Here is an 11,745-nt window from a genome sequence, read left to right as displayed (position 1 = left end):
GTGTGTGTGTGTGTGTGTGTATATACATATATATACGGATCGTAACAATCGCGATTACGATGCATTACAATAATTAATGAAATGAGGCAACAAAACGAAATATCTATCAAATATCAATAAAATCTATGTAATTAAACGCTATCTCTCAACTTTGGCGTGTCAGTTGAAAATAAAATATAAATAGAAACTAATGTTGTAAATGTTGAAATGCCACTTTTACTTTTAATTTATATTATTAACATACAATAAATAAAAGATGAAATATTTAAAGAATTGAATTACTTCTCATTGCTGCTTGGAATTTATCGTATCACTTTATTTCAGATAACAACATGATATTAAAAAATGCATGATAAACTACATATCTTAAAGAATACTAATGCAACTAAACAATAAAAGTCCAAAAATTTCTATTAAAACAAATAGCAATTTTGCTGGATTTAGTTTAAGTTATCAGTCTTTCCGGGTATTTTCTTGCACTTTTTATTTTATCTTGTAAATATGTGTAAAAAAATATGACTCATCTATGTGTACATATGTATTTCTGATCTCATTACGTAAAAGTGATCACGTCGAATTTTTTGAGACAAAATTTCTTTACGAATATAAATATGAAAATGTGTGTGTGTGTGTGTGTGTGTAATATACGCTGTTGAGGTATTCATAATATCTAGAATATTGTTCTATTGCGTTTATATTCATATATGTATGTATATATAGTCTTTGCAGCGATATAATACGATTCAGTTAGAGGTTTTCAAATATATATATATATTTAACAGCAAGAAGTAATAATGTACTTCACGCAAAATGAATTCAGACTTATATCTACCGCAAAAATATCTTCTAATTGGTGCGAATATACAAGCCTCCAAATAAAACAATACATAAGTTTTGTCAAAAAAATAATAAACATGTGGCAAATGCAACAAAATCTGTTTACGTATAATGAAAGTAACGCGGTAGCATTTAATTGCTTGTGATATTAAATTAAATGTTAATTAATTCTGTTAAATGTAAAAACCTCTAGAATAGATTATCGAAGCGATCTATGCTCTTTCACTTTGCATACATGCATATATTACATTAATGTAACATTAACAACATTACGATATATGTATGTATAAATGTGTGCCATCACTTTTTTTTTAGCTAGATATTATAATTCGCGAGATTCGATTACTCGCGTACATTTCTTCTGAGGTGTAGTGGATCCCTCCCACTTTTGTTTAAGACAATATTACAAAGATCTGCACTTGAGATATTCAGTTGAATATTCGAATAATCGATATTTCATATTTATGTATTTTACCGATTGAAACGATTATTATACGGTATCACATCATGCATGTGTCATATTCAAATCGATCGCGTAACACGTACGCGGATATACACCATCGATGCGTCAAAAATTGATATAATTGAGCAACATTAATTATCAAAATGCATCAACTTGTTTAGGGATACGTGCGTTGATATAATGCAGCCAGAAATGTAGCAGGAACACATTATTCAAGCGTCCTTCTTCAAGCTTTAGACAGGATTCGGACAGGAACGATTAACAATCTCTCATTGCAGCTGGCGTTCTGATTATACGCGTATCATACATCATACATCAAACATTTTGTTTTAAATGGCAGTTTTTTAAATGTCATACATTTTTTCACACAGAGAGTGTGAAAATCTTTACGAAACGTACGTTATAAATTGTCCTTCATGGATGCGTGTATCACAGTGCGCGGTATTCTCTTGCGAGCTAGCTGAGTTTTGTGCGGAGAATCAACATTTTTAAACATCGATGCCGAGCAATTCTCGGCTATCGGCCTTGGAAAATCGGCGACGTAAACTGCGACGACGAAACTCCCTCCATCAGACGGACGCACGTTTTACTCGGAGACTGGCAGAAGTCGGGGGTGGTCGGTAACCTTGATACCCGGAAGGGTCCAGCAGTTCGGAATTTGCTGGACCTAGACAAGTGCAGGAACATACGCTCACGCAATCGTCTGTATCGTGCACGATAGGCACGTGACTGGCCAGGAGTTTTCCGTTTACCGCCACAACCTCACCGTCTAACGTCAAAACGTGATGCGAGGCGGATTGCAGCTCAATATCGTCGCGACGCGCCTCACCGGAATCCCTAAAATGATGTTTCGCAGGAAATTAATATTTTTTTCCAAATATCTGTAAAAAAATAATTGATTCTGTTACAGAAAATTTATGTATTTAGTTAATTATTTACGTGGTCATGAAGCGCAATACGAGCAAATTAATACTGGCGGCGACTACGGCCAAACCAAACAGGATGAAGATCAAACTCAAAATCACATATCCAGGTTTATTGGAAAGCGCTTGATCATTCTGCAAAATAATTTATCTATAAATCTTACTGATGCAGTGCTTCTCCCTCGCTCGCAATCAGCCAAGTGTTAAATTATATATTTAGCGTTATTACCTGGAGAGCGACATAATCACCAAAACCTATAGTCGTGAGTGTCACAAAACAGTAATAAAAACTATCAAAGTAGCTCCAGCCCTCGTATCTCGAAAACACTGCAGCACCTGTCGTAATAATTATACTCGAAAGCAGACCAGTGGCCAACATGAGATTCATCTCTGTAGCTTCAGTTCTTTGACACCTAAGATACGTCTTTGCCCGTTTGATCACGACCGACGCAAACTTATTCAATCGCTCGCCAATGCTCTGAAACATCACCAATCCCAAAGGGATTCCCACCATTGCGTACACCATACAAAACGCTTTTCCGGTTTTGGTCACAGGAGTGGAATGCCCATAACCTGACAAAAAATATTTTTTTACTTACATACATATATATATATATATATATATATATATATACATTTTTTTTTTTAAGATTTTATCAGATGCCATTCTCTCTCTCTCTCTCTCTCTCTCTCTCTTTCTCTCTATCTCTGTAATTGTTTTATTTTAATATCAATTATATATAAATACATTTTTTCTATTGATTTGTGATACAAAAGATAATTTTTAATTAAATTTAAATTTATTATCCAGTCTTTAATGTAAATACATTAATAATTTTAACAATTTTCGAGCAAAGCATGAACAAAGCACGACTTACCAATCATGGCTAATACTAAAGTGGCAAAATAGAAGGCACCCGCAAATTTCCATTGCGGCCCCGCTTTATGTGGCTTGTTTTCTATTATTACAATTTCGACCATCTTGTAGTCCTCTGGTGTGATATTATATTTCCTCATCATATTGCGGCGTATCTCTGCAGCAGCAACACATTTCCCATCGCGCGCGAGTGACAAAAATAATTATCAATTATCGATCCGCTTAAAAATATTCATCGACTTAAACAGCGAATAAGATAACTCACCCGAGAGAAACTCCCAGCGTTTCCTCTCAGTATCCGATTCAAGGGCGTCAAATACCGCGGCACCGACAAGGAGATACGTAAATGTGCACACTACCAAGGACAGAGTTCTGACATTCTGTCTCTTCATCTTCGCCGTTTTGTCCTTGCGAGAATATCGCGCGCCTAAGCGCGCTACAGAATAAAAAATTCAGTGATCACACTCTCAACATGTATTCCGAGATTTCCCCTGACAATAACGTTCCTCGCAAGACGCGACATTTATGCAGGACAGCATTTTGTACACAGCATATAAATATATATTTATTTTGCACTAGAAAAATGAACATACATGCGGCAAGTTTATGTTGCATATCAGGCGGAACCAGGTAGAACACTCGTCTGAAAACTCGAGACGTTATACGAGAGAGTATGCACAGCGCGACTATACTCACGAGGCAACCATCGTTGCACGCTATCTGTCTGAAGCTGGACTGGAGTATTGATCGCGAAGCAACGAAGGAAGTTTCGTGGGGATACGCTGCTCCTAGCTAACTTATTCAAACGTACAAGTAGTGATGATTGGGAGTAACTCTCGGTGGTAACTACGGTGATTTAATGTTACAACCAAGTGATAACTGCGCGGCAACCGAGTGGTAATCACTGATGTCTCAGCCCAATAGTACATACGATGCGTTTTCATCTTGCAACAGTGTAGTTACGTTGGTCATGCCGACAGACCCACCGATCGATGATGTTGGTGAATATGCTTCACCTGCAACTTTGCACAGTTTAAATCTACCGTTGATAACTCGGCAACTTACCTACAAATTTATTATATATACATTATAATCTAGCTTTTGTCATTTAAGTAAATGACATGTCCTGCATTCAGCATTTATTAGACATTTATTAGATTTATGATTATAATATTTCTTCTCGCGAAACAGTTTCAAGAAATCTTTAATAGCTAAAAATATTATTTCCTCTTGTCATAGACGATCACTTTCACTAATCTTCGATTAAGTTAACCGACAATTAAAACTAGCAGATGCCAATAGTAATACCAACAGCAGTTTTAAGACCTTATAATAAGTTTTAAGACCGTATAATATATGACATAAGTTCGGTTTTTAACTTAATCGAAGATTGATGAAAATGGCCCTTAGCGGAAGTGTTAGAAGAAAGCTATGCAAGGTATAATTTCACATAATCCAAGTAAAATTTTATTTACTGGAAGAAGAGATTTTATGCATTTAATTAAAATTATATATGTATATATTTAGAAAGAGAGAGGGTGAGAAGGATGCTTAAATAAAAAATTCTCTCAACTCTCTCTTACATATTTTTTCCTATCTTATCTTTAAATAATGATATTTTTATATTTTTTATAATTTTTATATTTTTATAATTTTTAGTGACACTTTAGAAATTCTGCAAAAAAGATAACAATAAGAAACTGAAGCTTCAACCTTTATTGAAAAATGGCCATTATATCAGGAATTCTTATAATTCGGATATGGACAAGTTTCGTTTCTCACGTCCAATTACGACAAATACATTGAAAATCGATAGAAATGGTATATCCAAACGGAGCATTATTATACAATAAATATAAGCTGTAACAAGTTATTTAGATAATTTATTGTTGATTCTTCAATTATGATTTTTCTGAAAGAGATTGATATCAATTACTGTTTAATATAATGACACAATGATAAATCAATAGAGTGAGATTGTGAGATTGTGTCTCTTATTTTTGTGACGGATAGCTATACTAAAAATAGTATATAGCTACTGGTGATGAGAACATAATTCTATTCTTGGCAAGACATATATCAATAATAATTCATCCAAATGTTTAATAAAGAGAAAGCATGCTGGAATCATTATATATATATACCTATATATATATATATATATATATATATATATATTTTTTTTTTTTTTTAAATACTAAGATTGCGATTAAATTTATTTATAGACCTTTCTACGAACGAATAAAACAACGAAAAAAAGCACCATTCAACTTTTATCTCAAATCAATGCCAACTATGCGATCGCATGCCTGTACAGCGAATTTGCCGGAAAGCGGAAAACGAAAGAGAAATACTATTATCAAATAATGACGTCAAAAACGAGAAAAGCGAGAGACCGACCCGCGAAGAAGCGGATAACAGGACGAATATCACATTCTGATACTAGTTCCCAAATTAGATCGTCACGCTGCAAACGCGCCAACACTCTATATCAACGGCAATCATGCGATTCTATCAGTATACCTCAATTGGTCTATGAACTCCTCACCATCGATAAGTATAATCATGGTAAATATGATATTGAGACGCATAATTACTGATTAACAAATTACAATAAACTCAGATATAAAATTAAATTATTTTATTTTGTTCTATTTAAATTTTAAATTATTTTAATCTACCCTTAAATATTGCACAACTTGAACTATTCAATTTTGAAACCAAAGGTTCCGAGTAAAAATATCTATATAACGCTGTATTTTATTCTAATTGTATATTTTATATATAATTATAAACGATATAATTCGATAAAATTAATTGTATCTTCAGTTAGAAATAACCTAAAGATACCGATCCGTAATCTAATATCGTTAGTATATGTTTATTATCACGTAGAGACAAAACGCTTTCCGTCTTCGAAACGTCGCTTCGGAACACATTGTCAAAAAACGCAGAACTCTCACGAGCGGCAAAGACTTTCATACGAAACGGTCGATCATCGCGATGATTCGGAATCCACACAAATGTCTGAATGCACGTTAGACTCTAAGCCTACATCTATCGATAGTCTCACGGAAGCAACAGATGCTGCAAATAGCTCGGCACCAACAAGTTCCGCGAATAGTAGCGTGTCAAATGTCTCAGTGGAACCAATTACGCTGGCAAACTCGCTCAACAGTGCCAAAGCACTTTTTCGAAAAAGATCCTTGGTACAGCTTATTAACAGTTACATTAAAGCTGGCGTCGAAGAAGGTGCATTTTTAATGGAATTTCTCTGCCTGTGTATATAGTGGTAAAAATAAATGTTCAATATAGAGTAGCATAAAGAAATGACTACAATGATATACGTATATATAATTGAATTTCACATTAAACATTTGTTTTGGAAGGTTCCCGCGCTTTAGGTTTACCAATATAAATAAAATAACTTATATTTAATTTTTCTTTTTTCTTCTTTTTCTCTCGATGTATTTAAAACAAGCCAAATAATTTAAAAGATTTCTTTACATAATTTTGGAGTGCGCGTGCGCGCGCGGTCGCGCGCAAGAAATTGTAAAAAAGCTTTTCTGTTTCTTTTTCTAACAATTTATATATGATAAACTGACAATTTTTGCGCTGGGGTGGTGTAGTAACAATCTGTTCTATTAGAACACATGCATCGAATGCGAGCACATTTCAAGCGCATTAGATTGGCTCATTCAGTGTGCCTGTATATAATATCAAAATATATATCTAACGTCATTACATGCATGGAGAACTAAAAGCGTTTTTGGCAATATCAAACTCGCGTTCACTAGTGGCGACGAGTGACAACCAATGCTGCAATGATATCTACACTTTGCAGGAAAGCGTCAGGCCAAAAAGTATATCCGCAAAGCACTATCTTTTGGCGTGAGATCGGGTTATTTGATCCCAACCGATCGACAAGGTAACATACTCCGTGTGTGTCCGACTCTGGACACACAATCTTGGAGTTGGAGACGGTCCGACACCGAATCTCGACAAAGACGACGCATTGCTCGACGAGGAGGAAAGACGCCGCGTTTGACAACCATTGCTGATCGAAAAGCAATGCGTCGCGGAATTCCGCAAGATAAATCTTTTCGTAATATGGACGACAGGCGAATGGCTTCGAGAAGCAGACACAAAAAGCAATCTACTTTAAATCCTGCTACAAGTTTAAGCACGCGGGAGAACAAGCCGAAAAAATCGCCTGGTAAATCGTTACGCGAGAGAAACAAATTGAAAGCTTTTGCGAGAAAGAACAAGTTAGTTAATTATTTTATTTAGAAAGAGATTTATTTATTATAATTTTTCCAAGTTTTTCTTATACATATATCCTATATATCTTAGATGTAGACTGTCCTCTTACAGCCATTTGATACATGAAAGTAATACGCAATAATTATCTCAAGATATTAAAATATTAAATTGTATAATAAAATTTTAAAATTTTGTAATAAAGTATTAAAATTTGATATAAAACGGTTTTTATACTTTTATATTTCTTTCTCATAAAATTGCGCAACATAAAATTAAAGAACTACCTCTCATGAATCTGTTTCTAAAAATATCACTTTTTTCTTTATATTGAAAAAACAATGACAAAAACAAGCTTACAATGTATTACATACGAAAATGGATTTAATGGATTTTTATGTGGATTTTAATATGGTGATATATTGGATGTTTTAATATGTTTATATTTAAATGCATTAGATTTAAATAAAGATTATATGAAAAGAGAGAAGGTTAAAAAGATGTCACCGTGATATTAAATTCTCTTTTTCTTATATTGTATTATCAGTTTGTATGGATAGCATAATATTTGTGATATTCTACAGAATAAGTTTTCAGTCAGTTTACATTTGCTTATCAAGAAGAAAAATTATTTTGTTTGTTTTAGCAAAATTAACAGTGCAGTCAACAATAATAAACGAGAACAACAACAAAAAATGGACGACAACGGAAACATTAAAAAGCCAGTCAAAAGACAGCGTACGTCTTTTTCCTCGAAATGTGCTCTGAATGATCGTGAACCAGTTGAGAAAAGTTATAAGAATGTTAGCGGAAAAGATTGCGACCAACATAAAAGTAATGAAGATAACTACAGAGCTGAGAGACAAAAGTCGATGTCAAGTCAAGAGGACAGATCGAGGATGGAGAAACGAAAGACTGAGGAGAATATTAATGATAACAAGACAGAAAGCAAAAATTCCAGTGATGACGACAATGATAAAAGATCTGAAAAAGGGAGTATGGAACATGAACTGCAATACGACTAGAGAAATGGAACTTTAAATGGATGAATTGAATACCCTGCATCTTGTATGGCATTTTTCTTTGTTTAGAAACTAGAATCTCCTTTCTTTCGTATTCTTTGTCTTTTTTTTTACCGTTTGTAAAATATATTTATTATGCATTTTTGAGATTTATATATTTAAAATTATATTTTATATCGCACAAGTATGCAATGTGTATTATTTTTTCTATCTTATTTTATGTAGATTCGATAGAAAAGAGAGAAATCTATTCTGCAAATATTTAATATTGTTATAATCTTTTTAAATATACTATTTGAGGATGCGCTCTCTGCGTTATATATATAACATTCGTTTTTAAAATTAATTTATAATGTCCTACACTATGGAGTAAATTAATAAATAAGTAATAAGTTTTGAATATTAGCAGAGAAAAATAAAGATTTTTAACTGGAATTTTATTTATATTCAAAGCGCGGAGTTATTTATTGAATGCAATACCTGCAACACCGTTATGTCGGAATTGTTGCCGATTTAAACGAACTTGGCAAAATGCCGCTGTCACAAACATTTTAATGTTTCGGTTTCCTCTTTCCATTTTCTTACTTGTATCCTTTTTCCTGTCTATTAGATGTCTATCAAATTAATTTACTTTTAAATATTATATAATGAAGTTAATCTTATTACTATCGAATTTGACTAGCAAATAAAATAAATATTATTATGAAAGAGAGAAATGTTTTGATTGTTTACAGAATTCAAAGACTTATCGCATTTGATTTCTGTGATATACATGTATAATATCTTGATTATATGTATGTGTATTACTATATATTTGTGAATTATTAAAATCTACTCATTAATTAATCGATTACTCGAACGATAATTGCAAATGACTTTAAACAAAAAAGAGAAAATAAATGAAAAATTAGCTAAGAAGTAAGTACCGACAGAAAACGACATTATTAGTCATTGGGTTATCCTTTTTAATTCTCTCGGATGACTTCAAACAAAATTCGCGCCACAATTAACTGATTAATCAGAAAATTCAAAAATTAAGTCATTCAACAATTAGACGACAAATTTTCCACGTTGTTTAAAAATAAAAAAAATAGCAAAACTAACTCAAAATGACTCGCATAAAAAGGCACGCATCACCAAGAAATCACGAAGAAATGAGTGAGTGATTATTGATGAGTTAAAAAAACTTTAATTATTTCTTGTAATGTATATTCACGTATTTTTAACCTAACTGATCTTATGCAAATTTGCAATAAATATATAGAAAAAACTTTTTCTGTCTAACCCCCTAAATTTGATAATATCTGCTTCGTATATTTGTACATAAATTAATTTCATGTTTCATTATTTAATTATGTGAATTATTGTTATTAGCAAGCTTTTATTTAAGATGCGGTTTTTTAATTTTCAATTTTAATTGTAATAATTGAAATAGTAGGTATATATGATACCAGCCAAATTAACAGTATATTAAAGTGTATATTTTTTATATTTTAGCTTTTTTGATTAATTGTATAATACAGAAAAATAAAATAAAAATATTTAATTTATTCTGCACCATAATGTAATCTAAAGAGCATCGTCGTCGCAAGCCAAACATTCCTGAGTTAGTCTACAAGTTCCTTGTTACGAATTTTTATATCCTTGTTACGAATTACGAAGCTTCTAACCATACAGAACGTTATCCTGTGAACAAGTGCAGTTGCCGTGACCAAGAGAAACATCATAACGAAATCATAGATTATGTTTCGCGAATCATAGGCAGAAGCACAGGCTACAAAGTAAGGCGTAAGGACAATGATAGGATTTCTAAATTACTGCACAATATCAAGTAATGCTCTATTTACAAGGATCTGCCGGCCTCATATTTGCAAAAATGCGTGAACAGCGAAGGTACAAAATTAATTGAAAAAGTAATTACAAATTTCTATACAATATTAGATTGTAATGGCAGTAATTATTAAAAGCGGTAGTAGAGAAACGTACACTTCTGCAATTGCTTATTACTTCTACAAATGTTCTATAACTACAGACATATAGACATGCTATATGTATAAAATTTTAACTTGATTTCGATAATATTAGTTCCATACATGTTATTACACTCCATATAATATCCGTATTATTAAAAAAATATACTTTGTATATACAAAACTTTGTATATCTAACCTGCGCGCGCGCGCGCGTGTGTGTATTTTACGGTGATTCAAAGAAAAGTATAAGAGGAGAAGGTTTTATTGTTCGAAAAATAATTTTTTATCTCTCAAACAAATTTTTTAAGTTTTCTCCAATAGGTACGAGAGAGGCAAGAAAGTATATAAAAAAAGACGTTGGGTTTTGGTGTTGAGTCGGGCTACCTTAGCCCTTCTGATCCTACGTGCAGGATTCTACGCGTGTCTTCGGACTTGATGAAAAACGATTTATAAAGAAATAAGATCAGCATTTGCGAGATGGATCTCTTTAAAAATTGTGTTACTCCGACGCTAGACTCGAGAATCCTCAAGAGCAAAAGAGGAAACAAAGAAGACGAGAAAGACGCAGACGAAGTCAAAGATTGAAAAGCGGATCCAGAACGCGTCGTAGAAGCAGAAGGAGGAGAAAAAGAAAAAGCAGATTTCGTAGTAAAGGACGTAGAAGACAGCAGGTAATTGTCAGGCAGACAATCCGCGATAACATACAATTTGCGATATAATATTTTATCAAAAATTATTAAAAAATCTTGAGTGTATACGAAAATTTTATCAACTACAATTTAAAAAAATTGCAGTCTGATAAAAAATAAGAGAGCAACAGAGAAAGAACGAAATTTCAGGCTATTTCGATTTTTGAAAGCGACTGAATGTTAAAATGTTTAATCAATAGTTTAGAGAAAACTTTAGAGGGAAAGCTAAATGCAAATAGAGAAAAGGATGTCCATAATATGATATATCTTTATAGTTTAAGTTTCTCCAATACGAAACGCATCGTTTCTTACGATCAATAGAATTATTTTTATCTCTGCATAATTACTCCTTGTTAGGCGAAATAATTAGAATCTAGCGTTATAATCGCTCACAGTGTTTGCACTGTGAACCACAGTATAGGTCTAGAAATGCGATAAAACGGTCAAAGAGATTTCCAGCCCGCAGAATCCCAAAGAGGTTGCTGAGGATGAGGCAAACGATTATGAGATGGACATAGAAAGGGAACCGAAAACCGCTTGATTGAACCAACCTGGCAAAGAACAATCTACGAAAAAGGTTGAAGAAGATGATTTGGATTTACCATCAACGAGAATTGAACTGATGATAAAGATGAAAAAAAGGACTGATATTACCAAAGCTTTTTAAAATTGAGCGTAATTACAATTTCCGTAAAATAGTA

At 32.9% G+C, this 11,745-nt stretch overlaps 3 protein-coding genes across 15 annotated transcripts in view; 2 read left to right on the top strand and 1 right to left on the bottom strand.

Moving 5' to 3' along the window:
- LOC105450931 (uncharacterized protein DDB_G0287625-like) overlaps positions 1-8,556 on the top strand; it is an 11,271-nt gene extending 2,715 nt beyond the window's left edge. Inside the window, exons 3-7 of one of the 2 annotated variants that reach the window (XM_011691061.1) lie at positions 4,760-4,921; positions 5,326-5,668; positions 5,996-6,352; positions 6,945-7,368; positions 8,007-8,556. In XM_011691061.1, coding sequence (XP_011689363.1) covers positions 4,919-4,921; positions 5,326-5,668; positions 5,996-6,352; positions 6,945-7,368; positions 8,007-8,385 — 1,506 coding nt within the window. In that variant the 5' untranslated portion in view covers positions 4,760-4,918 and the 3' untranslated portion in view covers positions 8,386-8,556. Of the gene's footprint in view, positions 1-3,933; positions 4,098-4,759; positions 4,922-5,325; positions 5,669-5,995; positions 6,353-6,944; positions 7,369-8,006 lie in introns of those variants that run through there. The other variant, XM_011691060.1, reaches the window with a different exon arrangement.
- Positions 289-3,509, bottom strand: LOC105450930 (two pore potassium channel protein sup-9). Its single transcript, XM_011691059.1, has 5 exons — positions 3,366-3,509; positions 3,102-3,257; positions 2,453-2,796; positions 2,240-2,358; positions 289-2,137 (listed from the first exon to the last, which is right to left on the bottom strand). Exons 1-5 carry the CDS (start codon positions 3,490-3,492, stop codon positions 1,870-1,872), a joined length of 1,014 nt encoding a protein of 337 aa, XP_011689361.1. The 5' UTR covers positions 3,493-3,509; the 3' UTR covers positions 289-1,869.
- A 201-nt stretch (positions 8,557-8,757) lies between the features above and the next one.
- On the top strand, positions 8,758-11,743 carry LOC105450924. 12 transcript variants are annotated; one of them, XR_974518.1, is made up of 5 exons: positions 8,758-9,540; positions 9,880-9,988; positions 10,085-10,295; positions 10,664-11,026; positions 11,504-11,743. XR_974518.1 is itself a non-coding variant. In XM_011691052.1 (5 exons), the coding sequence occupies exons 1-4, from the start codon at positions 9,492-9,494 to the stop codon at positions 10,727-10,729; spliced, it is 249 nt and encodes an 82-aa protein (XP_011689354.1). In that variant the 5' UTR covers positions 8,758-9,491; the 3' UTR covers positions 10,730-11,026; positions 11,504-11,743. The 12 variants fall into 12 exon arrangements, 6 of the variants coding, with proteins under 6 accessions (XP_011689354.1, XP_011689352.1, XP_011689350.1 ...); XR_974517.1 differs by having other exon boundaries at positions 10,060-10,295; XM_011691052.1 differs by lacking the exon at positions 9,880-9,988 and having other exon boundaries at positions 10,060-10,163; positions 10,233-10,275; positions 10,677-11,026.
- Positions 11,744-11,745: the final 2 nt, after the last annotated feature.

Source organism: Wasmannia auropunctata, unplaced genomic scaffold, assembly GCF_000956235.1.
Source record: "Wasmannia auropunctata unplaced genomic scaffold, wasmannia.A_1.0 LD336053.1, whole genome shotgun sequence".
NCBI classification, from domain to species: domain Eukaryota; kingdom Metazoa; phylum Arthropoda; class Insecta; order Hymenoptera; family Formicidae; genus Wasmannia; species Wasmannia auropunctata.
Note: the sequence above shows the minus strand (reverse complement) of the source record. Positions and strands in the feature narration are given on the sequence as shown.

Bases quoted from the DNA above. Each gene is read 5' to 3' on its own strand.
- LOC105450924 (XM_011691050.1), top strand. From the start codon at position 9,492: ATGACTCGCATAAAAAGGCACGCATCACCAAGAAATCACGAAGAAATG. The intron at 9,541-10,059 runs GTGAGTGATTAT...CTAACCATACAG, and splicing joins AAGAAATCACGAAGAAATGA to AACGTTATCCTGTGAACAAG. The intron at 10,276-10,663 runs GTACAAAATTAA...AAATTTTTTAAG, and splicing joins AAAATGCGTGAACAGCGAAG to TTTTCTCCAATAGGTACGAG.
- LOC105450930 (XM_011691059.1), bottom strand. From the start codon at position 3,492: ATGAAGAGACAGAATGTCAGAACTCTGTCCTTGGTAGTGTGCACATTT. The intron at 2,797-3,101 runs GTAAGTCGTGCT...ATTTTTTGTCAG, and splicing joins TTTAGTATTAGCCATGATTG to GTTATGGGCATTCCACTCCT. The intron at 2,138-2,239 runs GTAAATAATTAA...ACATCATTTTAG, and splicing joins GTATTGCGCTTCATGACCAC to GGATTCCGGTGAGGCGCGTC.